Source organism: Harpia harpyja, chromosome 13 (genome assembly GCF_026419915.1).
Source record: "Harpia harpyja isolate bHarHar1 chromosome 13, bHarHar1 primary haplotype, whole genome shotgun sequence".
Lineage (NCBI taxonomy): Eukaryota > Metazoa > Chordata > Aves > Accipitriformes > Accipitridae > Harpia > Harpia harpyja.
In genome coordinates, this window is record NC_068952.1 from 38,942,223 (window position 1) to 38,968,351 (window position 26,129).

A 26,129-nucleotide genomic window follows, 5' to 3' on the forward strand; every position below is an offset into this window, starting at 1 on the left:
ACCTGCATATGCTGTGAGCACTCGAACTGCCACAGGAATATATGATTAGATGGATTCCCAAAGAACTGACATATTCCACGCTCTGAGGAGGGAGCAGCCTCAGCTAAATGACCTGGTACTGGGCTGTTATTAAGCATGTAAGTCATTAGAGTGTCTGACTCGGAGTACATTGGTTCTTTATGTGTGGTATCACAGAATGGTTTGGGTTGGAATGGACTTTTAAAGACTATCTAGTCCAACCCCCCTGCCGTGAGCAGGGACATCTTTCACTAGACGAGGTTGCTCATAACCCCATGCAGCCTGACCTTGGAACGCTTCCAATCATGGGGCATCTGCAATTTCTCTGGGCAAACCGTTCCTGGTGTCTGACCACCCTTATTGTAAAAAATGTCTTCCTTCTGTCCAATCTAAATCTACCCTCTTTCAGTTTAAAACCATTGCCCCTTGTCCCATCACTATAGGCCCTGGTAAAAAGTCTCTTGGTCTTTCTTATGAGCCCCCTTTATATATTGAAAGGCCGCAATAAGGTCTCCCTGGAACCTTCTCTTCTCCAGGCTGAGCAACCCCAACTCTCTCAGCCTTTCCTCATAGAAGAGGTGTTTCAGCCCTTGGATCATTTTTGAGGCCATCCTCTGGACTCATTCTAACAGGTCTGTGTCTTGTACTGAGGACTCCAGAGCTGGACGCAGTACTCCAGGTGGGGTCTCACAAGAGTGGAGTAGAGGGGGAGAATCGCCTCCCTCAACCTACTGGCTACAGTTCTCTGGATGCAGCCCAGGATATGATTGGCTGTCTGGGCTGCAAGCACACGTTGCTGGCTCATGTCCAGTTTTTTATCCACCAGTACGTCCAGGTCCTTCTCTGCAGGGCTGCTCTCAATCCATTCATCCCTCAGTCTGTACTGATACTGGGGATTGCCCCGACCCAGGTGCAGGACCTTACACGTTGCCTTCTTGAACTTCACGAGGTTCGCATGGGCCCACTCCTCCAGCCTGTCAAGGTCCCTCTGGATGCCATCCCTTCCCTCCAGCGAATCAACTGCAGCAGTCCTCATGATGAAAAAATAATGAATTTGTTTAGGGACTAGGATGTTAACTGTCTATTAAATGATTGTATTGCAAATGGCTGTATGCTATCTATGGGAGTTGAAAGAGAAAAATAAATAGAAATTTCACAGCAACTACTTTGATGTATTATTTTTATGCTGTATGTAGTTCAACACAGCTAAAGAAGAAATGTTTAATGTTACACATTTTGGCATCTGAGAGATTGTTCTGCTGTGATGCATGTATAGTTGTTTTGATGTTCTCTTGCTTAGGAACTTTGCAAACTCTCTAAACTGCAAACTCTCTGAACTTTAACTTGATTCAGAAACAGGAACAACTTCTAAGAGCCATAGCTAGAGAGAGAAAATTAAATAAAACTCTTTATTCTACCATTTAATAAGAGCATGTTGTCTGTCATGAGGAATTATTCTAGCTGTACTAAAGTCATCGAAGGTAACTGAAAATAGTGTCCCTGCCAAAGCTAGAGTATGTAAATGGAGTTAAATCACAACAATATTGGGACACTTGCATTCAATTTGTTCACGTCAATATAGTGTGTAAAATGGTTTTAAAGCAAACATAGATGGTGCTGTGACCCGTTGCTTAGGGGTAGATACAGCTGTCTTGTTACAAGGAGGGAAGGGAGAGAACAGGAACTATTTATCTAATCCATCCTAGTGTCACTAGTGCAAAACTGTGGGGGTTTTTTGTTATTTTTTTCTAGGATTTTAATCAATGCATGTATTTCTTCTGACATAACTTAGTAATGTAAAAGTAATTATGCAGGGCATTAAGTACATTTTTTTAATATGCATTCGTTATAGAATAAGTAAGTGCCGTGACTTTAAGTATGGTAAGGTGGTTTTGGCCTGATTAGCACATACAGAAGGTCAGTATATACTGGGTTTGTTTTCAAGTTCTTTTTCTGCATGAGTGAGGAAGTTTGTACAAAAGTCTGTATCTTCAGTCTTTGATCTTTATCTTTGCTTACAGGCTACCCAAGTTGTACCTTTGTGAATTCTGTCTAAAGTATATGAAAAGCAGAACTATTCTCCAACAGCATATGAAAAAATGTGGCTGGTTTCATCCTCCAGCCAATGAAATTTACAGAAAAAACAACATTTCAGTCTTTGAGGTAAGTTAGAAAACTAAGCCACTCACTTTTATCTATGAAGTAGGGTCTTCAGCACCCAATTGTATGATAAGTTTTCCATAGCCCTGAAGATCTTCATTCTTGAAGCATTCAGTTTCTAAGAGTGAAGAACTACAAGCAAGCAGTGGGAGCTGACCTCATGTATACATTATTCATCCATAAAACATATGAGAAGGCTTGCTTTGTAAAAATGCTTTTTCATTTTAGGAGAATGAATTTTAAGTTCTCTTAAGCTAATGAATGTAATAGTGACTTGGCCATGGCCTTTATGCTGTGGAAGTTTTAAGTCCTTTGAGAGACTACCTGCGACAGAGAAGTCTTCCTCTCATGTTGGACATTTCAAAAATAGAGGGATACCCAGATGAAGCATGTTCTTGCATGACAGCAAATGGAGTGACAAAACTTTTCCTCTTTTCTCTAAGGTTGATGGCAATGTCAGCACTATCTACTGCCAGAATTTGTGCTTGTTAGCCAAACTCTTCCTGGACCATAAGACTCTCTATTACGATGTGGAGCCATTTCTTTTCTACGTGCTGACACAGAATGATGTCAAGGGCTGTCACCTTGTTGGCTACTTTTCCAAGGCAAGTATTTGAGTACTTCAGACTTGGAACTGCATTTGCTATGGTGAGAAATGCTGGTTCAGAGTCTTTAAATTGTTGTTATTTGGGCCCTTGCGTTTTATCTAATACATTATGCAATACAGGTATAGACTTCTGTTGCAACCATATTTTATTTATGTAACTTTTGGAGGCCACCAACTAATTAAAACCAACTTTCCCCATAATGTTGAATAGCATATATTCTCTAAGGAACTTGTACTACAGCTAGTAGCTAAAAAAAACCCCAACTCTTCAAGTGATTTCCTGCTCTTGGTGGTGATGGGTAGTACTGTTTGTGAGATAAATATTGTTACCAAGTAGTTCTATCTAATCTTTCCTTCTGTAAATACATGGTGTTCCAAACAAGTTTGGCAATTTTGCACCTTGTTTCAAACCTTTTATTTTCTTGATGGAACAGGGCCAAGATTTCAGATAAGCGTTTCTTAAGAATTACTAAATTAAGATTACTAAATAAGTAATAGTTTACTTATTTTGAAATAGCTTTAATTGAAGCTTTTTCTTTCAGTCTTCAGGACAGCAGATTTGAGATTGGATTTTAGTATGTTGTGATTATAACGTTTAAAGACTCACTGGAATACTGCAATCTTTTTCAGTGAATTTAGCTGCCTTCAGATTTGTGCTTTGAACTTTATCTGCTATGCAGTCCATGTTCTTTATTGTCTATATCTAAGCAAAAGGTGGTAGTTATGTCAAGGTTTCATTCTTTTTTTTTCTGACCTGAAAGGATGGTAATAGTTTTAATATTATTCTCTCTTTTAAAGTCTTTCCTTGGCTCATGTACATTGTTCCTAAGAAACTTTGATTGTGGCTTTCTGTCTCAGTTTTTGCTATAGAAGTAATTAGGGACTTGTACAGAACAACTTCTACTATTTCTCACTGGTCTTTTTTTTTTTTTTTTTTAATATGCTGCTTTTTTTCCAACAGGAAAAACACTGCCAACAGAAGTACAATGTTTCCTGTATAATGATTCTTCCACAATACCAGCGTAAGGGCTATGGCAGGTTCCTAATTGACTTCAGTAAGGAACTTTTTTTTCACTTTTTTTAGTCTTTGTCTTTTCATATTTTGAAGAAAGGCTTAACTGTTGAAGAGGTTATTTTTCAAATTAAAAAACTTCTCAGGACAAAGGATTCTAAAGCTCACAAAATCATCTGAACTTCACAATTTACTCTTATTGTTGGAAGGCTTCAATTCTAAAGACAAATTGATCATTTTTCCCCTAATCCTCACGTTTCCTGTGTAAGCAACTTAACAGTGGCAACTATAGGCATGTGTCAGTATAGTGTTTTTAGCAGAAGCTTACCTTGTGCACATAGTTCTTTCTACAGAAAACCAACCCTAAAACTGCACAGTCTGTTGAAACCTTCAGCATCTCGATTAAGTGAATGAGTGTCCTAAGCAGATGGTAGTCATAGTTATGTTTTAATTTAGCTTTGAGAGCAACAAAACCAGACATACTTAGGCTCTGAATACTCAAACAATTCTCAGACTCATACATGGATCTCAGCAAGTTCACGGGGCAACTTGCTACTGTAACTATATCTCTCTTATTATGCTGAGTGCAATCTAATATAGCCCTCCTTGTGGACATGCTAATTTTGGAGTTAATGTCCAGAGGAAAAAAACCCTACTGGTATAATTATATTAGAATGATTTTGCTGGTAAATATCCTTGTGTAGATAAGTTGTTATTCTGAAAATATTGGTGAAACAAAGGAACTTAATGATGTATCTTGAGAAATCAACAAATTTGGGCTATATTAGAGCAGCAGTGAGAAGACAGATTTGTCAGCTGGTTCCCCCCTCCCCACTTTGTCATACTGGGGAGGATATAACCTCTTGGTCTGTATTGAACCTGTGCAGTGTATCATAGTCTTAAATTAATTAAGTCTCTGCAGATAGAGCTTGGCACTCTCCAGTATGGCCCTGAAGTTTGACAGTAGAGAATTTTCAATAAAGTTGTTTGCCCTATTAGTCTTAAATGCCTAAAATATGTTTTCCCTCTGTCATCTTCAGAATTGCTATTGCAGTTGGAAGACACTCAGCAGATGCGTACTTCAGGCATAGTATAGTTTCTAGGTAGGCGACTGCTGCCATCTCGTGGCATTGCCCATAGCCAATGTCTGATGGCAGTGTAGTTTAGAAATCTCATACTCTATCATTGAATAACAAGAGTTTAAACAACAGCAAAAAAAAAATCAGCCAGACCACTCAGTGTATCCTTCAAAATTATAATCTAAATCTTATAGGCAGCATTCAGCTACTTTCTGGAAAAATGCCTTTGTAGAAGTTGGGGTGGAAACAGAAGCTATATATGCTAATTTTTTGACATTTTTTTCATGTGTATCTTTAGGCTATTTGCTTTCAAAGCGTGAGGGTCAAGCAGGATCACCAGAGAAGCCTCTGTCAGACCTTGGGCGCCTCTCATATATGGCTTATTGGAAAAGTGTAATATTGGAGTGCCTTTATCATCAACGTGACAAGCAATTAAGCATCAAGAAATTGAGTAAGCTGACTGGAATCTGCCCTCAAGATATCACTTCCACTCTACATCACCTGCGAATGCTTGACTTCCGTAGTGATCAGTGAGTACAGGAGTCCTGTTGCATTTACAAAGAGCTTCAGATGTATTTAAATGAAATTTAATGGTGTTTGGAGACAAGTTACATCTAATAAGCTTGATTTTACTTAAGACTTCAATGTCCAAATACTGGCTGTAGAGATTTATGATACTCATGTGCAATGCAAGAACTGTTCAGTGCCAAAGCTGGTTCAGATTTCCAGCTATGTAGCCCTGCATCTGTGGAACTTCTAAGTAATTTGCAGCTGTGAGAGAAAGCAAGCTGGTCTCTTGGCCATGTCCTCTTGGGGTCCCTCAGCATAATCAGTCTAACATACAAAACAGAACAAAGAACAGCAACTTCCCTTCTCTAGAGGGAAATCTATTCCATTTTCCAGTCACTGAGCAGACAGTTGTTTCCCCCCTTTTCTCTGGGCCTCAAAGGTGCCATTAACTGTGTGGATTAACATGGGATGCTTGAACAGTGGGATAGATCACTGGGAGAAATGAGGTATGTGGATATAGAATAGAGGTAGTCTGCTTGCCCAGCTGAGTGTACAAGTCAAGTGAAATACTGGGAATTATTCTTGATTTAGAACATAGCAGTTTTGGGAGCGGGGTTGTATTCTGTTGTGTTTCATGTTAAACTTGGAACTTATTTGGAAAACTTGGAAGTTATTTGAGAACAGTTTTATGTCCTCATTTCACAGTATACTTTAATCAGTGATATTATTCCCAGCCCCCTGAATAAAATCCACTCTGGTAGTGGGACTGTAACTTTAAGCAGTCCTTTTATTACCATTCAGTATCTTTCACCTTGTGTTGCCTGCTCCCCAAATGGCATACCTGTTGTCCATTAAACACATAATAAAAGTGATACTCTGCAGCTGAACATTACCCATGGAAGGACAATGGCTTCACCATTAACAAGTGGAAAGAATTTAACAGCGTTTTGTCAGTTTTGAGATGCTTTCTCTGGTAGTCTGACAGTACTGCAAATCGTACAGTTTTAATGACTTTTCTGTCCTCTCTGAAGTTACTCATGGCAGCACTGATTGAGAGTACAGATTTTTCTGTAATATCTTATATCTGTTTCACGTGACAACATGTACAGTATGTATGTAGCCTGTTGTTGATCAGAGTGTTATTACCGTTTAGATTTGTGATCATTCGTCGGGAGAAACTTATCCAGGAACATATGGCAAAGCTTAGAACTAATGTCCGACCTATAGATGTGGATGCAGAATGTCTGCGTTGGACACCTGTTATAGTTTCCAACTCAGTTGTCTCTGAAGATGAAGAAGAGGAGACAGAGGATGGGGAAAATGAAGAGCAACAACAGCAGAAAGAAAAGGATCCAGAGACCAGTGTAAGAGTGAATCTGTTACTTCTGTGTGGCATGCAGTTTACACTCGGTGCTTTTGCAGGCAATGCTAACAAGATTTCAAATGCCAAGCTTGTGCATTTGGCATAATCGTAAAAAGCAATGCAGTCATGATTTGTTTATGTATCTTTATAGTTTCAGATTAGAAACTAAAAATAGGGAAAACATTGAGGCATAGCCTAGAGAAAGGTTAAAGACTGTCTCTGAGAAGAATAAAAAGGCTCTTTCTGCCCTTAATGATTTTTGCAGTATGTGTTGGGGCAGGGGGTGGGGAGGTGCTGAAAAACAACAACAACAAAAAAACCACAAACCAAACAAAAAACCTGCCTCCCACTCTCAAGCAACCTGATCTGTCATCAAATTATTGACATGGATTTGGGTTTGAAGGACCCAGTATTTCTGTAAGTGACAAATAGCATAAATGGAATGAATCAACAAAAACTTCTAACATTTGTCACCAAAGGGTTTTGCTGTGTACTTTTGCAAAACCACTAATAGCTTTAGAATTACTGCCCATAGAGCAGTGAAGGTTTCTGAAGTCTAGGCTACTGTCCTTGAAGGGTTGCACTCTCACATCAGGTGATGAGCACTGACTAGAATACTAAGGGGCAAATTATCGTGCTGTTACTGTATTTACATTAAACTAATTGTGCATTTTAATGCAAAAATGGCTTCAAGTTTGTGTCACTTTTTTCTTGAAAACTACACAAATACTGTGTTTGAAGGTAGCAAGATAATGTTTGCATTCCAGCAGGCCACTGGATGGCTGCTGCTGACTGAACTCACTTGTTGGGAAGCTAATTGAGGTACATTATCACCTGGGAGGAAAGGAGTAGCAGTTAGCACTATTAGAATCTCATAAAGGTCAATTCTTTTCTTCTCAGATTCCCAGAAGTCATTCTTGTTAAACTTTTCTGACTTCTTGCTCAAAAGCTTTTGTGGAATTGAATGCCAGATAGACATGCATGCTTAAATAGGAAGGGTAAAATCTATTTGTTTGTGTTTAAATCAGATGGTAAAATCTGTGTCATGGGAGAAGAAGGAGCAAGAGCCTTACTCACCTACAGAGAGCGAAAAAAAGCCAGACATTGTTGCTCCAGCCAATTCTGCACGGCCAAACAAGCACATTTTTCCCCTGGATAGTCTTCCAGCAAACAGTCAGCCATCACGAAGAGGTCGATGGAACCGCAAGGGCAAAAAACTTCGGGAGCCGTTTTGTGAGAAGGAGCCAGTATTGCCCATGGAGGACAAAACACCAGTTACCAGTGGGCGATGCAGTGAATGTGAGGAGAAATCAGCAGCCTCACGAGGCCGGTGCAGTGACTGTGAGGAGAAGTCAGCGGCCTTGCAAGGAAGATGTGATGAATGTGAGGAGAAGTCTCCAGCCCCAAGAGGCCGGTATGCTGAAGATGAGGAAAAATCTGCAGTTTCCCAGGGACAGTATGGCAAAGGTGAAAAATCTGCAATTCCCCGTCGGCGGTACAGCGAAGGTATGGAAAGGTGGAGAGGGCAGTTGAAAAAGAACACGGAGCCACTGAAGTGTAGATTCCCGGAGGACTGCGACAGATTACCCCGCCGCTACAGTGATAGTGATAGGGCACTTCTGAGGTGTTTCAGTGAGAGTAGTGAAGAGGAGGATGATGAGCCTGTGAGTCCTCGATCAAGCTCTCCACCTGTTCTCACCAAACCAACATTAAAACGAAAGGTGCGTGCCTTATTTCTTGTTGTCTCTGACTATATCTATGCAGTCTATTTTGTCAGTATGTTGGTGCTTTCTGAAGGATTGTGCAATTGGTAATACGTGAGGTATGTATTAAGCATACAGGTAGCACCTGCTCAGTGTTCCAGAACTCTGTCTGGAGGGTGCTTTCTGCTACCTTTTTGTAGTGGTGGTTTTTGTTGAATCAGAGGTAGGGTTTTTTTAATTCTAACTTCTGCCTTGTACTTCTGATTTTTCCACCTTGGTTATTAAAGATTTACTCAATGATGCAAAATAGAAACAGATATGGCCCTACTTTTAAAAGAAGCTTGCAAAACACAAATGCTATCTAAACAACTAAAATCACAGCATAAAGTCTTTGGAATGATTTACCAGAGAGATGTGAATTCTGTTAACATAACAAAGAAAATCCTCTCTTCGTGGGATGCCACACTGAAAAGTTCTCTTCTATATCGTCTTTGCAGCTTATTCTAAACTATTCACATCTATATTGTAGTGTCTCTGAACTTTCAGCTGTTATGGATGGGCTGTTAGCTTCAGCTGTTTAAATGTTTTATACTATTACACAAACGTCAATCTAGCAGTCTTTGTGGAAGTTGGTCATCTTGCATTGTATTTGACATCTGTCTAACTGAAGGCAGGTGCCAGTCAGTATTTTTAGTGAAGTCTGTATTCCAGAAGGGAGCCCTTTAGTCCCACTGGGACTGTTGGACTCTGCTGTTCATGTTTTCTGTTTATCAGTGTTTTATTTCTACTGCATGTGATAAAATGTCTTCTCTTCTCCCACCTTCCATTTTCAGAAACCAATTCTTCATCGGAAGAGGCGAGTCCGCAAGCGTAAGCACCACAACAGCAGCGTTGTCACTGAAACAATCTCGGAGACCACAGAAGTGCTGGATGAACCATTTGAGGACTCAGACTCTGAACGACCAATGCCCCGATTAGAGCCTACATTTGAGATTGAGGAGGAGGAAGAGGAGGAGGAGGATGAAGAGGAGGAGAATGAACTTTTGCCCAGTGGATACTTTCGGCACTTAGCCCCACCAGACACACTCAGGCATAGACCCTCTTCTAAGAGGAAGTCCAAAGATGAGGAGGAGTCTGATGACACTAATGGTATGTTTGGTGGTATGCTGTTGAAAGTTTGATATAGATAGTGTGTCAGTGAGTGTCAGAAATATACTAGCTCATGATGGAACAAGCTGCTTACCTTGTCTTGTAACTTCTAGCCAAAATGTAAGGTTAGGCATAACTTACCAGTCAAACCAGCCTCAAACATTCCCAAGTCTTATGAAAATGTGGTGCATGCTTTTAACTATCTTACTAGCAATGACCTGATCACAGGGTGTCCTTTTGATTCAGCTTTCCTAGTGGAATTGGTATCTGTGATTGCGGAAAAACCTACGCAGCAGGGTCACTTACAGAAACAAAACAGAAATGAATTGGAGAGCCCTCAGTTTTCTGTAACAAAGAGAAGTAATAAATTGTCTCTTTTGAGATCTAGTTCTTCATCACATTGCATGTCCTGCCTCTCAGCTTCTCGTATGTCCTTAAAGTTCTCTGAACCTTCAGTTCATAAAATAAAATTATTTGGTTGGAACTGATTACTTAGAGTGTACTGACAATTCACAAAAAACCATCTGTCATTCAGATCCTTCATTAGTAATCTTCATTATGGCTGTTATATGTTCTGTTCTTTTGATGGTCTACATAGCGCAAGGCAGTCAGCCAAATAAAAACGAAGAACTGTGTGAAAGAGAAGTATGGTGCCGTTATCCCACAATAAAAAATAGTTACTGGAACGAACTCGTTAATTTATGGCTTTCAACTAGCCTGTGGTTAGCAGAGCAGAATTTTTCTTCAGAAGTTCTTAAATACTGAAAGCATCAATATGATTATAGCTATGTATACAATCCATTTAGCATCAGTTACCCTTAAATCCTTACAGCAGCATACAACTATGTAAATTTAGTGCAAACACGTGTTGATGCAGCATTAAGTTTGCTTAATGGGAATATATGCACAGTCAGCTTATACCATTGTTTTATTAATTCTATTGTGATCAGATTAGTCATGAAATACATTTTTGTGGTACTCCAGCACCATTAATAAGACTATATAGTTGGGAGAAGATCTGTTAGATAAGTGGTTTTCAGTCTTTTTCATTTGTGCTTTTCTGAATGTTTTCTGGTGGAGATGCAGATCCCCTTAGAGATTCCACACACATACGTTGCTTTATAAAATACATCAGTGATTTTTAACCATCTTCTACAAACTACATATAGTCCATAGAGTACCCAGGGATCAGAAGCGGTATTTGGAAAGCCACTGTTTTAACTCACACCCGTTATATACTACAACAATCAGTTTCTCGCTCACCTACTTTATAAATACCTTACTTTCTTACTTGCCACTTGTAATTTAGTGCTTTCTGTTCCCTTGTGTCACTTCTGTTGCCTTTTTTTTTTTCCCGAACTTCTGCGAATTTGTCAGAACTTCTGAAGTAACAAAGTAGTAAGCACACTATTTTAGGGTATTGCTGCTCCTGACATCAAACGGTATCTGTTGGCTGCTTATGCCTTTAATGCAGGTGCCTTTGCATATACATAGTAAAACTGTAATGATCTTAAAAGAAAATGCAGTGTACTTTCAATTACCTAAACATGTTAGCCCACAGGGATAAGCAATCATCATAAACAGTTGGCCTTTTTTGATAAAAAATTAAGCTGGGTGGAGGGGGGCAGCACTGCCTTACAACAATTCAGAAATACAGTACTGCAGTCATTAATATTTGGTTCAGATTTAGACTGTTTTAATCATAACTATGTTAGGAATGTTTATAGGAAGCTTAGATTTTTTGGAAGTTTTCCCATCACTACAGAAACCTACTTGTAATTTCTTTTTTTTTTTTTAACTTTCTGACTAAGGGTGGGTTTGGTTAGATTTTCTCCCTGAGAATTTAATCTCTAGCTGAGGCAATGCATTGAAAGTGTTTTATGATTTCCCTGAAATGTAACATTGCAATCTCTTAAACTTGGTCTCTTATGAGAATTTGAACTGGTTCTGATTGCTGTCAGGGCTACAATGACAATGGATAGTGTGGTGTGGTGATTTGAGGCCAGTATTTTTTATTAAGCGTTAGACATTCTGGAAGACAGAGTGTGTTCTGTGGTATAGAAAACAAATAAAGCTTGTCTCTCTATATTCTACCAATTCTGTGCAACTTGATTAGTGTGGTATGGGGGAAGATAGAGCTCTGTAATAGGCTGGGCTGTATTATTTTGCTTTTCCTAGTTCTACCTGTAAGTTTTACTGTGAATGTGAATATTGTAAGGATCTTCTGTTCAAGCTTGCATGCACACTGACGATTAACTAAGTGCAACTGAATGAGCACATACGTATGTTTCTCAGTATCCTAAAAAAATGATGCACATGAGATCTTGAGGGGTCATCAAATCCATATTCTTTTGTGAAGACGGTGTCAAGTGCATATGGTAAAGTCATAGAATCGCAGTCCCTTGAGGTTGGAAAGGACCTCTGGAGGTCATCTTGTCCAGCGCCACTGCTTAAGCAAGGCCATTAAGAGCCAGTTGCTCAGGGTGTCTGGATCATGTCTAGACCATGTCTAGATGGCTTTTGAACGTCTCCAAGGAGGGAGACTCCACAGCCTCTCTGGGCAGCCTGTTCCAGTGCTCAGTCACAGTAAAGAAGTGTTTCCTGACACTGTGTTTCAGTTTATGCCCATTACTTCTGGTCCTGGCACTGGGCACCACTGAAAAGAGCCTGGCTCCATTTTCTTGACACCCTCCCTTAAGATACTTGTACACATTGATAAGATTCCCTCTGGGAGCCTTCTCTTCTCCAGTCCCAGCTCTCTGAGCCTTTCCTCATCAGAGAGATGCTCCAGTCTCTTAGGCATCTTAGTGGCCCTTTGCTGGGCTGTCTCCAGTAGCTCCATGTCTGTCTTGTATTGGGGAGCCCAGACTGGACACCTTTAATATAACATTATTATAAGGGGAGCCTGCCATCATAAGATCATTTACTACTTTTTTTTTTATGTTCCTAAAAATATTAAATCCATGAAAGTACAGATAAAAGCAGAGGGTCTTATACCTATGAGATGGTAAATCTAATCATCTATAGTACGTAGGAAGTGTGAAAGAAGGGGAAGAGAAATAGTGATTTTTTTTTTTTTTTTTTAAAGAGGTGGATTTTTTTCTTTAAGGGCTTAAGTGTTCATGCTTTAACAAACACTATGTAAGTAGTATTTCCTTCTTCCTGCACAATGATATGCTGACTGGAAGATCCATTCCTTCCTTATTCACATTCCAAATACTTGTTTTATGAATGACTTCAAGGAGTTGTTCCATTGTTCCTTTTTGAATTCAGTATTTGTTTTAAATTCATTTTTTAATACCAAGAATTTTTTCAGAATGCTTCTCATTGGACCTATTTAGAGTAAATGCCTGTCAGCAAAGGGCAAGAATAACTCAGCTGACCTATGATTAGGTTTTAAGAAGCGTTTGTGAACTACTGGGAGCACATTATTTAGTTTTACCTTTGTTGGACTTAATACAGCTCTTCTTGGGAAATTCATAGTGTGGAATCAATGACATTTTTTAAGATGGTAGAAAGGGCAGAAATGTGAATAAATGTACTTTGAATATTGGGGGTAATTGATCTTATATCCATATAGTGGGATGACCAACCTAATTACAGGCCCATCAGTGTGACATTCATCCTGATTTAAACAGTAGGATGACTGGCTTATTACTCAGTAGAAAGTCCAGTTATTTGCTCAGTACAAATGAACACTGGTATATGAAAAATGTATTTGCTATATTTTTACAAGACTACAGCTTGGTTAATAAGGGTAATTGATGTTACCTACTGAGTGTTTTGAGAGGTATTGGACTTAATCAAAACCATTTGCTTAAGATGAAATGTTACAGAATCAAGCTAATACATATTAAATAAATCAAGCTGCAAACAAGGAGTAATTAAGCAGCCTTTTTATTAGTGGGGTCAAGGCATTTGGACTAGATGATCATTGTAGGTCCCTTCAAACAGAACTATTCTAAGGGAGATTGGTCTGGGTTGTGTGTCTGTACTGCTATTTTATGGATAGATTAAAAAACAGTGTAGCAGCTGACAGAAAAAGAGGGGACTTAGTAAAGGGAAGTGAAGGGCAATTCACTGAAAAAGTCTATGAGAGAGTGTTTGAAGGTCATGTCCAGTAATTGGCATCATTTTCTAGCACAAAGCCAAAAAGATTCAGATGATCCTTAAATATATGAACGGGGGAATCTCAAGTGGAGTAGACACATTCTGTCATCTCTTTAGTTAGCTTTGGTGGAACTACTACAACAATCTTTACTCAGTTACTCACACTTGATAAGAGTATTGATAAACTGGAATAGTTCAAAGAACAGTCGTGCGCTGATTGAGACACTAGAACAAATGTTCTATAACAGTAGATTCAAAGAAAGCAGAGGCAAAAGAGTGACTTGATAAATTTACAAATTACTTAGGTGAGAACTGTTATTTGGTAAGAGAGATTTTCAGCCTAACGGATAAAAGGAAAACTAATACAAAATCAGATTAAGTAAATTCAGTGTCTGAAGGACAGAAATTCAGATGGTAAAGTGTGAATAGCAACTAGTGTCAATGATTAACTGTTGCAGTAGTTAACCAACAGTTGTGTAAAATGTCACTGACTATTCTAATTAGAATCATAGAATCACGTAGGTTGGAAAAGACCTTCAAGATCATCGAGTCCAACCATCATCCAAATCGACAGGTTCAAAACAAAATTAATTCAGGGAATGCCTTACAGTACTTGTAAGCTTTGTAAGTCAGTAGATTATCACATTGCTTTCTGGCTGTATAAGCTCTGAACCTATTCTAGTGTTTGGAAAGTCACTGAAATGTAAAACTTGCTTCATCAGATGAAAGTTAGATGAGAGAGAAATTCAGCTTCCTTTTAACGATTTCTCAGATTAAAAAAAAGAAAAAGAAAAAAAAAAGTTAGCCAAATTCAGTCATCTGTGTGTTTCTGTTGGCACTTAAAAGCATAAGCCATGAAAAAGTGGAAATACTTCCTTTCTTCAGCAGATGCACAAAATACAGATCTAAATGGAAACATGTTTTTATTGCATGTGTTCCCCTACACTGGAACATTTTCATTTGTGAACATATCATATAAATAAAATTTGTAAAGGGTGCTGAGTCTTTCCAGGACTTCATTGTATAGCCTAGTGTTTAATTTGAATTGTGTATTAAAGGCTCAGAGCTTTGACCATGCAAAATCTTGAAAGCATTGGTGTTCTTTGAAAATGTAATGTCCAGTGTGATTACTAATGAGCAGACCTTGATCCTTATTGTTACCCTTCACAATAAATCGCTAAGCTAGTATTGATACATAAAGTTGATAAACATGATGGGAATGCTTGGGAAAGCTTCCATGAATGCTCCGGTCAAACAAAAATGTTTGAACAGTATCTTTCAATTTGTGTTTTCAGGTAACCCAACTTTGAAACCATTATCTATGCTGAGAAAATGTGAAGCAAAGGATTCTTCGCTTGAGCCAGATACTTCTACACCCATGAAAAAGAAGAAGGGATGGCCAAAAGGGAAAAGCCGAAAACCAGTCCACTGGAAGAAAAGACCTGGTCGAAAACCAGGTTTTAAACTGAACCGGGAAAAGGTGCCACCATCAGTTCAGGATGAAGGAGTTGATGCAGTGGTAGCTAATTCAAAACCAGGGCGTAAGCCCAAAATTTCAGATAAAGAAGAAGGTGTTGAGCAGAAAGAAGAGCTCCCTCTTATTGAGGAAAGGAAAGAGGAAGATGTGAATATGGAAGCAGAAGAGGTAGGAGAGGGAGAAGAGGAAGATACAGCCAGCAGTGAAGTAAGAGCAGTTTCTCCTGTGGACAGCAACAGCAGTCCAGTGCCAGAAGTAAAAGAGCCTGAGATAGAAGAGGAGGTAGAGGAGAAGCCACGGGTTTTAGAAGAGCAAAGGCAATCAGAAGAAGAACAGCAAGAACTAGACGAACCTGAGCACGACCATGAGGAAGAAGAGGAAGTTGCAGTAGTGACAAATCAAAATGAAGATCATGATGCTGATGACGAAGATGATGGTCATCTGGAGTCTGTGAAGAAAAAAGAATTGGAGGAACAGCCTGTTAGAGAAGGGGTGAAGGAGGAGCCTCAGGTGCAAGAATGTTTTTTAGAAACAAGCATACCGAGCAGTAGAGAAGATGCAAAAGAAAAAGATGAAGCAGAGGCAGATTCTGAGGAAGAGCAGGCTTCTAATGAGACCTCGGTGGGCTCAGAGCACGTCCCTGGGTCTGAAGATGATCACGAAGAAGAGCAAAGTAATAAAGAAGGGTTAATTGAATTAAAGGAAGAGGAAGAGATTCCTCATAGTGAACTAGATCTTGAAACTGTCCAAGCAGTCCAGTCCTTGACACAGGAGGAAAGCAATGAGCATGATGTAGCTTACCAGGACTGTGAAGAAACTCTTGCAGCTTGCCAGACTTTGCAGAGTTACACCCAGACTGAGGAGGATCCTCAGATATCAATGGTTGAAGATTGCCAGGCCTCAGAACACAACAGTCCAATATCTTCTGTTCAGTCCCACCCCAGCCAGTCTGTACGTTCTGTCAGCAGCCCAAACGTGCCTGCTCTGGAGAGCAGTTACACCCAGATAAGTCCTGAACAAGGATCCCTGTCCGCACCCTCTATGCAGAACATGGAGACCAGCCCCATGATGGATGTGCCTTCAGTATCGGACCACTCTCAGCAGGTGGTGGATAGTGGCTTCAGTGACCTTGGCAGCATTGAGAGCACTACAGAGAATTACGAAAACCCCAGCAGCTATGACTCCACTATGGGAGGCAGCATTTGTGGAAATAACTCTTCCCAGAGCAGCTGTTCGTACGGAGGACTGTCCTCTTCTAGCAGCCTCACTCAGAACAGTTGTGTTGTCACTCAGCAAATGGCAAACATTGGCAGCAGTTGCAGCATGATGCAGCAAAACACCGTCCAGCCTGCAGCAAACTGCAATATCAAGTCACCTCAGAGCTGTGTAGTAGAAAGGCCTCCAAGTAACCAGCAACCAACGACGCAGCCACAACAGCAACCGCCTCAGTCACAGCAGCCACAGCCCCCACCTCCACCCCAGCAGCAACCTCCACTGTCTCAGTGTAGCATGAACAACAGCTTCACCCCAGCACCTATGATCATGGAAATACCTGAATCGGGGAGCACTGGTAACATAAGTATCTATGAGAGGATTCCAGGGGATTTTGGTGCTGGGAGCTATTCACAACCATCAGCCACATTCAGTTTAGCCAAGTTGCAGCAGCTGACAAACACCATTATGGACCCTCATGCCATGCCTTATAGCCATTCTCCTGCTGTGACTTCCTATGCAACCAGCGTTTCTCTGTCCAACACAGGACTGGCTCAGCTAGCTCCCTCTCATCCGTTAGCAGGCACACCACAAGCACAAGCCACTATGACACCCCCACCAAACCTGGCGTCCACCACCATGAACCTCACGTCACCTCTGCTTCAGTGTAACATGTCTGCTACCAATATCGGTATTCCACACACGCAGAGGTTGCAGGGGCAGATGCCAGTCAAGGGGCACATTTCCATTCGCTCTAAATCAGCACCACTGCCCTCTGCAACTGCACACCAGCAGCAGCTCTATGGCCGCAGCCCACCCGCAGTTGCCATGCAGGCTGGTCCTCGTACGTTAGCTGTTCAACGGGGTATGAACATGGGAGTCAACCTAATGCCGACCACCCCTTACAATGTTAATTCCATGAATATGAACACCCTGAATGCCATGAACAGCTACAGAATGACACAGCCTATGATGAACAGCAGTTACCATAGTAACCCTGCCTACATGAACCAGACAGCACAGTATCCTATGCAGATGCAGATGGGAATGATGGGGAGCCAGGCCTATACCCAGCAGCCTATGCAGCCAAATCCTCATGGAAACATGATGTACACTGGCCCCTCCCATCACAGCTACATGAATGCTGCTGGGGTGCCCAAGCAGTCTCTCAATGGACCATACATGAGAAGATGAGCAAGATGAACTTGCATCCTAGAAACTGAAATATATATAAATAAAGGAACCTTTTATACTGACGAACCAGAGAAAATGGACCTTTTTCCAGTTAAAATATTGCTGTAGATTTAGAGGGATTTTCTTTGGTTTATTTTATTTTTTAGGAAGCCTGGTCTTTATTTTTTGGATTTTTTTTTTTGTTTTGTGTTTTTGTTTTCTTCACAATCCTGAAACATTTTACAGCTAAAATCATTTACAGATGTTTTTTAGAGGGGAAAACATGCACAAAATCTTTTCATAATTTAAAAAGAGCCTTACTTTGCTGACAATGTGGACAGAATATGTGTAACAGTGAAATCATCTTTCTAAATTTTTTTTTCAAATGTATGTCCTTCTCCCTCCCCTGTGCCCCTCTGTATGCAGTTTCTAGTGCTGCAGTCATGTAAAATGTTTGACATCTCAAAGAATAACAACCCTTCCCTCTAAACCCCACCTAGCATTTCCTACTTCTAGCAGGAGGCACTTATTGGGAGACTTGGAAGGGGACACAGAGGATAAATGAAGCTCTTTATTTCTGCAAGTCAGGAAAAATTTTTAATCTTTCATTTTCCCTGACTCCCTTGCCCTCAGTAAAATTTGGAGTTACATGTAAACAATAAAGTATTCGCACTGGTGTTTTTGTAGATGAGTTAATTGAAATTGTATGTTTCATGCTGAAAATATAATGTAATTTTAAAGCGATCCCATTCACCACCCAGACATGCATGTGCGCGCAGACGTGCATGCATGCCCACATGTTCTGTCACTCTGAACTACTCAAGAAGCATCTCAAGAGAGAACTGTTTGTATCCCTTATGCAGTCGTGAGGAGGATAGGGTGGTTAATGGTCTGTTAGGACAAGACAATGGTTGCAGGCTCTTCTGGTGAACGGCAAGTCAGCCACAACTCTGAGATCCCAAACTCTGATTTAGTATGTACTTCGAAATGCTGAGGGTCTTGGTTCTGAGCCTTTGAGTCAGGCTGAGCTCAAAAGCAGCTGTTTCCAGTGGCCTGCCTCTTAATCTCTTTGCTTAGGTAATCTGGGAAGATAAAGTGTACGTTTTAAGTGACTTTGACGAGAACCCTGTGGTGTCCTTGTCATTCTTCGATTCCTGGTATGGGGTAGGAAGTTGCTGAATGTGCCGCGCTCGGGGGGGGGGGGGTCAGTGATGTTTTCGGTGATTCTCCCACTACGTTTGAGACCCATTTATAGGAATAGCCACACTTTTGATCTAGTGTGGGAAAAGAAGGGAATCGGCCTGTTTTGCAAGAGTGAAACAGTCCAAACACCATAGTAGGATGCAGGCGGCAGGATTTTGGTGTTTATTACCGCATAATCCAATTTACATTCTTTTTGGCTACACTGCTGGCATGTCACCCAATCCAAAAAGGGACACCCTTTAGTGTAAAGTTCTTTTTTTATTGTATATGAAGTAGAAATACAGACACATTAATAAGACTAATTTCTTTTGTTTTTAAACCAAAAGAGTCTAAAAGAAGGTTGGGGTTTCTTCAGATGCACTAAAATGGACTTTCCTCCAATAACTGCTAACTGTAAAAGGCAGAATTCAAAGGACTTCCACTTTTTATTTCTGTTTAGTTTTGAGCATGTACAAGGCTGTGTAGGACCCCATTTCTCTGTATATACTATTCCAGTTCCAAATAACCCATGTAGAAAGCGCACTGTGCTGCCCTCTCCTTCCTAGATCTTCAGCTGTGTCACTGCTTCCTGATTGCTGGGGGGGGTGTGGGTAGGGGGGGGGTAGGGGTCTGAGACAGGAGGAGAAGCTGTTGAAATGAGGGCCGTGAATTTAGTTTGTTTGCCGTTATGTTTGGTTTGGTTTTGTATGTTTTTTTTATCAATTGGGCAGCTCCCTTTTCCACAAGCCTTTGTGACTGTAGAACTATTGTAGAAAAAAAATGTTCTTTTCTATATATAAAAAGAAATTATCCAACGCAGTAATATTGGTACCTACCATTTTTTCACTTCTGTTTAAAAAAAAAAATATGTATTTTTAGCAAGATAACTTGGGTAATCTTCTAAAAGAAATTAAAAAAAAAATCTCACTGTTAGTGACTTTGATGCCTTTTAAAAATAAGAGCTTTTTCATTTCATTCCATCTTTAAAATTTTTTATCTTTGTTGTAGAATATTAAAAACTATTTTAAGAAAGATAAAAATTCTCTTTAAAGAGATCTCTAGAGTGTGTGAATAGGAGCTCCAGATGCCTCTAAAAGCCGCATGTACAAATGAAGCTGAGTCTATTCCTGTCTGTTTATATTTGCTTTTCCTGTTTTGTAACCTCTTTGTACTTTGTTCATGGTGACTTGTAAGCTAAGGGGAAGGGGTGCCTAGATGCCTTTGTAATTCTCCATGTCATACGCTCCTGGCTGGATGGTCTCCCTTCCTCTCCTTGTATGTAATATCACTTTTTTTTCCCCTTTCTAGCAAGTACTTTCAAAAGAACTCTGTACATTTTAACATAAAAAATAAATTATGTTGAGCCATTTTGGATGTCAGTTGTGCATGTGGATTTTTTTTCTTCCATTTGAGCAGTGAACTCTGTCACTGATCCTTGGTCCTGGGAATATGATTTCCCTGTTGGCCTTTTGACCTGAAAGAGCGGTGGTACTTGGAGTTTACTTGGGAGATTCTGTCCATGTTAATTTTTATCTACAGCTTCTCATCAGAGAAAGGTTAAGAAGAAAAACCAAAAACTGGAAAGCGTTTCCAGAAATCATCACCTTTAAATTCCTCTCTGCGAGGGCTGCCCGAAGCTTAAGCGGCGTGTTAGCTGCTTTTTGTCAGCTTCTGTTCGCACGATCGCTTGAGAGTTTTGACTCGGGCACTTAAAAAAATTGCAATGTGTGTTTGAAGCTCAGAGTTCTGCTCTGCAAGCTCACGACTTCCAAAACGCTAGATGGAAGCAAAGTTCCAGCGAGGGGGTGTGATCCTTGCCAAAGTTTCCCCTTGATAAAAGCTGTAGCAATAATCACTAGCTGGCACCTCAAGGGCAGAGTGCCCGTTGCTTCTGGTGCCGAAGGATGCGGCGGTGCAGCCTGGCGGGGGCTCGGGGGAGAGGGAAGCGGGGAAGGCTTTGGGAGGGGGGCCAAGCAGCGATAGGAATCTTGCAAAGGCTTTTCTGCAACTGTGCTGTCACCAGTATGTCTTCAAGTAAGCAAACGGTGTTTGTGTGTCGTGGTAAATACATGAAAAGGACCTTGGGAACTAGTAAAATTAAGTTTGAGGCGCTTTTCGCGTCTCCGATCCTCACCAACGTGGAACGTAAGTTTATGTAAGGTGAGGATGATGCTGCATCTTCCTTTGAGCTGATACATTTTTTCTTGGACACCTTATAGTTGCTTTATTGAGGCACCTGAGTTTTCAGATCAAACATGTCAGGATACAGGTAGAAGTTAATCGTACAGGGGTGCTCCTGGGTGATTTGTTCATTTATTCCCACAACGGTTTTTAGGTTATTCAAGCGTGAAGGAGAGAGAGACAGGGTGACGTGTGATTAAGGTTTTCACTATTTTAATCACTTGTGAATTACAGGGAGTACGTCAGCGGCTGTTACAGGTAAGAGTCATCAGGATCTCAGGAGATGTGCATCCTGTGTATTTGCATGTATGTGTATTACTTTCCCATAGTCAGTGCTGGAGTTAAGACTGAATTAACTGTTCTGTGCCACAAAGCTGTGTTCACTCACTCAGCTTACTTTTAATTTTTTTATGTTCTTCATTAAAGGAAGCTTTGACACTGTCCAGTAGCCACGTTATGAGGTGGTGGGTGCTACCCCAGTATGCCCTGTTTTTTCCACGCTTAAATGACTGTGGTTTGGGGTCTTTTGTGTTTTACTTGTTTTCTGTATACACTGAATTTAGCAGATTTGATTTGACCATTAAAATGTGCTCAGCTTGAACTGTTATCTAACCACAATACTGTTGGAGTCAGCTTTTATTTATTACCAGTTTTCAGAAACATCTCTCATTTTTAGGATACAATAAGGGTTTTAAAAGTAAAATACCAATTGAGAACAGTTGCATGTCCTCTAGCAATTCAAAATGGCTTTGACTTCCAGAATTAATGTGCTGAGTGATTAGTCTAGAGTATAATTCTGCTGCTTTAGATAATTCTAGAATTTGAAACGGTCATGGCAGATCACTTCCATGAAATAACAGCGTACGGTTATGTTCTCGTAAAATGCTTGTATCATAAACTGACAAGTAGGGCAATTCAAAGTCTTCATCTGATGCCCTGGCACCAAATTATGGTTACACATGCTGATATGAAATGCTTTTCAAATAGTTGTTTGAGATCTTTGCAATGCTTAATCACAAGCTGTCAAGCTAGGGGGTGAGCAGGGCCAATGCTAATAATAATTAAACTTCTTGTGCATTTCTCAGTTCTTAAGGTAGTTGAAACTATTTTAAGAAGAAAAAGCAAATATGTAGTTAGGAACTAACGATTTATAACAACTTTCTAGCTTTGTGGGTCAAGGAACAAAGGTAAGCGCTTATGGAAATCTATAAACAAGATCATGGAAATGGGATTCCAGAGTTAATGAGCTGATAAACAGTAACCGCTACTTAAGAAATGTTTATAAAAAACGTTATTTGATCAAATAGGCTGCACTGTTAATAGCTTCTGCTTGTTGTTTAAAAAAAAAAAAAGAAAACATGTTTGTGTGGGCTAACTCAATAATAACCACATTTAGGAGCCGTGAACAAGGTGACCTCTTTTTTAGAATCTTGTCATATAAACTATCAAATCCTACCTGTAGAGAATGACTAAATAGGGGAGGGGTTTGGGGGTTTTTTTGGTTGGTTGATTGGGTTGGTTTGGGGTTTTTTTTGAGAGAGAGAGCTGCCAAGCTAGAACAGGGTTGAAATCAGACTGTCTTGAAGTGCAAGAACCTTTAGTACCTTACAGCATGTCGTGACCAGCTGCTGCTGCAGGCTCTGCATTGCCACAGCCAGATATCATACTGTGGACGTGGTGAGAGTTGTTCCATTCAGCGCTGTCAGGTTTGCTCTAAATTAGTTGACATGTGGACCAAAATGTCTGTTACCAACTCTCACTATGCAAGGGAGAGTTTGAATGCAACCCACAGCAACATACAAACTACTGCCTGAGAGAGTAGTGTTGTGGTTTTGAAAGAAGCTAACTGAAAGGAGAACGATCTTAAAGGGGTCTGACAGTTCTGAAAGCTCATCAGTGAGATAATTAAGAAAATGCTAAAAAGAACAGAACCATCTTAATTAGTTTCCCAATTCGGGGAGAGAGCTCCTTGCTGAGATCCTTCTCTGCAGTAATAGAGGAATGCAGATAGACTGAGGCAGACTAAGTTTACAGCAGCTAAGGTGGGGCCTGCAGCATCTTTTATCTTCACAGCTTGTCAGCCAGAATAATTTACCTAAAAATAGCTGCCTGAAGTTGAGCTTTGAATGTAAAATCCTTTTGCCCCTAACACAGAGAATCTCAGCAACTCCACCAAACATTGATCTTCACCTAGAGCAGAGCAGGACTCAGCTACATGTTTAATCTCTTGAAACAACTGCAGTACCTTGCAGACAGTCAGGAATTTGTTTCTGTGCTTCCTTCCCTATAGGAGGTTCTATTCTGGAGGACAGCTCTGTATGTGGAATTGGCACATAATAACCTTGTTAATTTTGTGTGATTATTTTCCTCAGGGTTCCCCTGTCAGTATCTGTTTGTTCTCCCTTGCCAAATACTTTATCCTGTGAACTCTTTGAAACAGGGACTCTGTTGTCAGTTTGTTTGTCATTTGTGTCATATGGTAGAATCCCAGTCTGTGATTGAGGTACCAGAGAGTTATCATACTACAAATAATCAGTTTTCAAGGAAAAAGTGATAAATGTGGTGCTCTGTGCCAAATAATTAAATAAGGTTCCTGAAGAATTTCTCTTCTGCTGACACGTTGGCTAGTATAGGCACATGGTACCTTTCAGCTAAAGGAGGAAGTCTGTTTACTGAAATTCTGTCATCCTGTTTCCCCATTTTATCCAATAGGAACAAGCAGCAATAAGATATGACACATCTACTGTTCCAGATATTTCCCAAACAACTTCTCCAAAGAAGAGGAAAATCACTGTTGGACAAAAAAAATGATGTGGTGAGTTAAGTGAAATTACTACTAAGCCTGTCCTGAGTCCTTGCTGAAATAGCATGAATGGTGAAGAAGATGAGCTTCTCTTCACGTACAGCAGATCTCTAGGGTCCCTTTCTACCAACCATACACCTACAGCACATAGAAGCTTGATATCAATCGTAGGCCAAATGCTTCAAAACTTCAAACATCATGAGTGTAAGCCCCTGCACAGGACAATCTTACGTGTATGGCAGAGATACCTAATTCCAGTTAACTCAGACTTTTAAATCATGCTGTCAAAATTCAAGGCAGATGTTTCGAAACCAACCACCAGTGACTCCAAAAACCATTTAGTAGGCATGCTGCTCCCCCTCAAGTTAGAGCGCTAAATATAACCAAATGCTAGCAGCTAGGGTTGTACCAGGACAATAGCTCTGGACCTAGAGTTCAATAGGGATGAAATCCTCCCTGGTATCTTGAGGGGAAAGGGAAAAGGGTGTAACATAGGAAGAATTGAATTGTTACTGGACAGCAGATTTGCTGAACCAGGGCTTCAGTCAGTTCTTCTGGGAGGAGCTGTTCTCCAGAGCAGCAGATTCAACTTGCCTTGTGTTCCCTTCTGATAAAAGTCTTCTGCAGTCTGAAGCAGGCAAGATTGCAGTTGCTTTAGGAGTGTCCTTGTCCTCCTTTGGTTTGCATTAGTAAGCATGCTCTTGAGAACAAAGCAAATCACAGAATTTGGTCCTCAGAAAGCGATCAGAACTGCCTGGGCATATACGGCGAGGGGTCAACAGGTGATGGTTGAAAGACTGCGGACAAAGGAAAACACTGAAAAAACAGTGTCTTTAGAAGCCATCGGAGACACACTTGATCATCTCTCTATCCAGCTGTGAGACAGGCACCTTGATCTGCTCAGAAAAATGACCGCTGTCCTCAGGAACCTTCATCACAAATACTGCACAGAGCTCAGTAAGTCCAAGCAGCAAATGTTGGTGCAGGAGGAAGGTAGAAAGAGAATTGTGATGTTATGGGGTAGCACTGTCTGGAGGCTCTGACAGTGCATGTACAGCTGCAGATCACTGTGCTATAGTCAGGGTCTGAAGAATACAATATTACTCTGGATAAGGTGGTGAGGAAAATAAGTTTGAACAGGGAAACATTTCTGGCCTTGGAAAAGCATAGGTATCCCTCTCAGCTGCACTGGTAAAAGCAATTCATCTGCTCAAGCGCACCCTCCTTTTCTTGGGATGGTAGACAATGCTTTCAGTGCCCTTCAGGGTGTACCTAAAGGGTATTGGAACAATAATCCCTCTGACTTACAGATGGAGTCTGAACCCGGGGCTGTCTGGAGTCTTGCTAGATATTTCTCTGCCCTGCTTTGTGGGCAGGCAGGGACTAGGGGTATTTTGCAATTCATGTGTCTAGTGGTTTTCCAGTCATGATCAGTCATTCAGTAATGCACAGGGCAACGGGGAGGGGGTTTTAGAATAAATGCTATGGCCAGGAACAGTCTTTTGAAAAGTTCTCTGCATCTCACCTTCCCTTTAGCATCCCTTCCCAGCATTTTAATCAAGCTTTGCTTCAAGGGCCTCCAGGGAAGGAGACTGGGCCCAAACCATCATGTTCAATAGTCTGGGATGGACCTATCCTTCCTAAATCTAACTCATGTACGCCTTGGTGTTCACAGCATCCCATAGCAGTGAATTCCACAGTTCATTTTTATATTGAGTAGAAAGAATATGGCTTTTTTTTAGTTATTTTAAACATGCTGCCTCTGATTCCTCTTTTGTGTGAAATAATGAATATTTTTTTAAGTTCGTGTGTTATCTGTATCAGTCACAGTTTTCTATGCTCCTTTATCGCCTTTCTTCCAATCGGGAGATTCTGTGCTAGTATGTGCTGTCCCTTTGTGTATCACAGAATTGCAGAATGAGTGAGGTGGGAAAGGACCTCTGGAAGTCACCTGGTCGAACCCCCTGCTCAAGCAGGTCACCTAAAGCGAAGTACAGACAATCCTAGTACAATTCTGAGGTGCTTGGCAGAGCTGCCTCCTAAACTGTCTGCCTGCCAGTACTTGAGAGATTCCTTCCAGCCTCGCTATAAGCATTTCAAGTCACTTCATAGAATCGTTAGCATCTCTTCCCTGGTTTTATTTGAATGAGTGCTTTATTCTGTACTAAACAGAATGGCAGCTGAGCATCCAAAGAAAGGTGTCTGGAGGCATTATCAGGTGTAAGCCTGCAGGCAAAGGTGAAGAACATTAGGTTAGCTATGCCTAAGCATATCCAGGCCCCAAGAATGGCCGCTCAACTAGTTATTAGAGTCTGCACTTGCAGAATAGCCTGCCCACAGTGTGAGGCCGCCTTTGACTTGGCATCTAATTACACTTCTGTTAATGGGAC

The 26,129-nt window shown here is 40.7% G+C and overlaps 1 protein-coding gene across 4 annotated transcripts in view; it reads left to right on the forward strand.

Annotated features, from left to right (window-relative positions):
• Positions 1-20,129, forward strand: part of KAT6A (lysine acetyltransferase 6A) — a 52,779-nt gene extending 32,650 nt beyond the window's left edge. For all 4 annotated transcript variants that reach the window (XM_052805289.1, XM_052805291.1, XM_052805290.1 and 1 more), the window contains 8 exons: positions 2,040-2,181; positions 2,622-2,783; positions 3,747-3,840; positions 5,175-5,406; positions 6,540-6,750; positions 7,778-8,470; positions 9,286-9,601; positions 15,007-20,129. In XM_052805289.1, the coding sequence (XP_052661249.1) occupies positions 2,040-2,181; positions 2,622-2,783; positions 3,747-3,840; positions 5,175-5,406; positions 6,540-6,750; positions 7,778-8,470; positions 9,286-9,601; positions 15,007-17,594 (4,438 nt within the window). In that variant the 3' untranslated portion in view covers positions 17,595-20,129. The remainder of the gene's footprint in view (positions 1-2,039; positions 2,182-2,621; positions 2,784-3,746; positions 3,841-5,174; positions 5,407-6,539; positions 6,751-7,777; positions 8,471-9,285; positions 9,602-15,006) is intronic.
• The last annotated feature ends 6,000 nt before the right edge of the window (positions 20,130-26,129 follow it).